Source organism: Juglans microcarpa x Juglans regia, chromosome 2D, assembly GCF_004785595.1.
Source record: "Juglans microcarpa x Juglans regia isolate MS1-56 chromosome 2D, Jm3101_v1.0, whole genome shotgun sequence".
NCBI classification, from domain to species: domain Eukaryota; kingdom Viridiplantae; phylum Streptophyta; class Magnoliopsida; order Fagales; family Juglandaceae; genus Juglans; species Juglans microcarpa x Juglans regia.
In genome coordinates, this window is record NC_054596.1 from 16,198,173 (window position 1) to 16,201,223 (window position 3,051).

Here is a 3,051-nt window from a genome sequence, read left to right on the forward strand (position 1 = left end):
TTAATTTCCTCGACCAAAGTTATCAAAGATGATTCTTAACTAATGGGAGAAAATAAAAGTAGAAACTATATATTCTTATAATATTCTAACAATTTTTCCATTTTTTTTAAGTTTACTATATATGCTAAATTGACATGAATTTTCGAAGATTTTCCTAGAAATAATTCTAATTAATTCGTTCTTAGTCAAATATTCTCATGAATCCTTGAGATTTTTCTTTCGAAAGAGAATAATATAATAAAAAAAAACGATGTTAAACGGTCAGTCCAGATCATCATTAATATTTCTCAAATCTATTTAGTTGTTGATCTAAATAAGGATCTGAACCTTAATTAATTTTATGGTGAATTTGTGTAAAACTTGGACACTAAACATTGCTGAATTAATTAGTGGATTAATAATTATTATTTTTACCGTGTGAATGAATGATCTGTAAATTAATCACGCAGTACTGAAACAAGAAATTAAAAGAAGAGTAAGAAATTAATAATTAATTAATTATAGAATTACAAGATGATCATGATGCAGAGCCATTTTTCCGAAGTTAGGGTTCTGATGAAGAAGTCAAAGAAAGATTTCTTGGGCAACCGGCCAAGCAAGAAATTAAGGCCACACAAACCTTATTCCAGCACGTCCCCTTTTCTCTCAAGTTGGTGCTATCTCCTTTTTTCCCTTTCAAGATTCTTTAGTGTTTGATAATTTGCAAGATATATATATATATATATATATATATATATATATATATCATGGCCCCATGATTTTTATATTTATGGAGCTGGCGTACTTAATTAGTGTTTCACAAGATGCATGCATGATGACAGTATTGTCCTCGATCGATCATTTATTAATGCTTGTTTCTTAAACTATTTGGCTCAATTATTAACTCATGCATATTGATGTTTAACCAACACAAATGGAGAAACTCAAAATCATATATACATAGGAAAATGATACTTGCTCTCATGATTTACCTCCTCAAAGTTACCGCTCGGGCATTTTAATTAATTAGTTTTTTTTCCTTGATGATTAAGGAAGTGACTATTAGTTATGAAGTAGTGTGTTTTTTCTAAATATTTAAAAATATTTGAAAGAAAAAGAAAAAAGAAAGTGTACTTGCATACTAGTGGTAAGTTTGAAAAGACAAGCTCATGGGACTGAGCGTAGTAGCTAGCACCCAGCTGGTATGTGGTGAATAATCACAAAATTCATAACAGCATGAGCTAACAATGAGCCAATAATAGTGAAAATATAGTGATAACGACATAATGCAGCATGAATGATATAAGTATGTTTATTTTTTTGCTAATTCTAAATTAGTGGGGGACTTGAAAAAAATATTAATTTAATCGCAATCTCCAATATTATAGCTGTGATATTGATCAATATAGTGTACACATTGATGGCAGTTTGATTAATAAGAAAAAATACTAAAAAATATTTTGAAATAGGTTCCTAAAAGAACATGCATTTTGAATAAAAAGTTCTAGTAGGGCAGTTTGGTCACGTGCATGGTCAATAAGAACAAGAAATCTCGATTCATTTTTCATTTTTTTCAAAATTTAACCCTAACCCTGATATATATGGTCTTTCTAGTAAATTTCCCAACCCATTTCCCGCAGCTTCCAATATTATATACTTCCATGCATGTTAAATTTATTCTTGGTTCTCAGACAAATGTGCATCGAATTTCAAAACCTCCTTTCCATTCACTTTTGCTGAAGCTTCTTCTCCTCTCTCTCTCTCTCTCTCTCTTTCTTTCCTTCACTTTCCCTCTGTCTCTCTCTTCATTTTTTCTTTGTCAGTTTGTCTCCCTTCTTAGCCTTGGTGCTGGTTCATGGATTTTGAACCCTTGTGGGCTCTTGGGGGTGGTTAATTTTTCCAAATAATTGCATGGCAGTGCCTAAAACATCATCATCAATCCCTGAAATCCAAGCAAAATCTCAACCTTTTATTCTCTTCCTTGCAATTCTCTTCATTTTCTTTCTGCTCGTTAATTTATCCAACTCAGTGAATCCATCCATGACGGCGGCCTCCTCCTCCTCTTCGGTCCCTGTGAAGATCAGGCTTCTGCTGGAATATCCCTCATCAGCATCAGCTAAATCTACCACAAACGTGCACCCGAAGCAGACCAGAAACAGGCATACTTCCTCCCCAAGTTCTTCCACTACTAAAAGGGAGTTTGGAGCTGAAGCTCACGAGGTTCCCAGTGGTCCAAACCCCATATCAAACTAGGAAAAGTCTGAAGCATGCATCATCATCAGCCACATCTGTATGAAATGATGGATGGGATCGATCGATGGAGTATGTAACGGCAAATTTATAATTGTTTTCATCTTTATGGATGCTGTTGAAGTTCACATTTAATACTACTTGTCTTCAGTGACAGGGTTTGTTTCTTCTGTCGTCGTCTTCATATATAATTTTTAGTTGCCTTTTTTTATTTTTTCCTTTTATCTTATCTTTCGTCCTTTCTTTTTTGCTAGAAATGTATAGCAAGATACTCTATTTTATTATCATCATGTGTATGTTTCCTTCTATTTGTTCCATATGTTGATGAGGATTAATGTGTGATTAATATCGTTGGTATGGAAGTAATTAACATGAAACATATAAAAATATTATGTGTATTATTTGTTTGGATTGTATGATATTTTTTTTTTTTTTTGGCTTAATATATTGTGGATGTCAGAGAACTGGCCGGAAATCTAGAGACCAGGCTGAGTCCAAAAATTGCGTATGCAATTTGTTTGGAAAATTATATATTAAATGCTCTCGAATATGCATGAATAATATGATATTCAATTATATATCACAAAATGCTATATATATATTATTAAAATTGTTCATTGAAGTACTCATAAATAAAAAGTTGTCAGGTATGGAGCGTGTGGGTGAATAGTGGCTGATGCATATTTTAATACTCTAAGGCTACGTTTAGTTGCAAGACTCACATGAACTCAGCCTAATTTTAAATTGAGTCTAACATCAAAATACTTAACTCTAAAATTACTAAAATTATTTTAACTCAAAACCTCTTTACACGTGGGACCT

The 3,051-nt window shown here is 32.4% G+C and overlaps 1 protein-coding gene across 1 annotated transcript; it reads left to right on the forward strand.

Annotated features, from left to right (window-relative positions):
- Nucleotides 1–1,601: 1,601 nt before the first annotated feature.
- On the forward strand, nt 1,602–2,535 carry LOC121250847 (CLAVATA3/ESR (CLE)-related protein 41). The gene is given in 2 exon segments (XM_041150076.1): nt 1,602–1,859; nt 1,862–2,535. Coding segments are annotated over 2 exon segments (396 nt in total). The 5' UTR covers nt 1,602–1,834; the 3' UTR covers nt 2,233–2,535.
- Nucleotides 2,536–3,051: the final 516 nt, after the last annotated feature.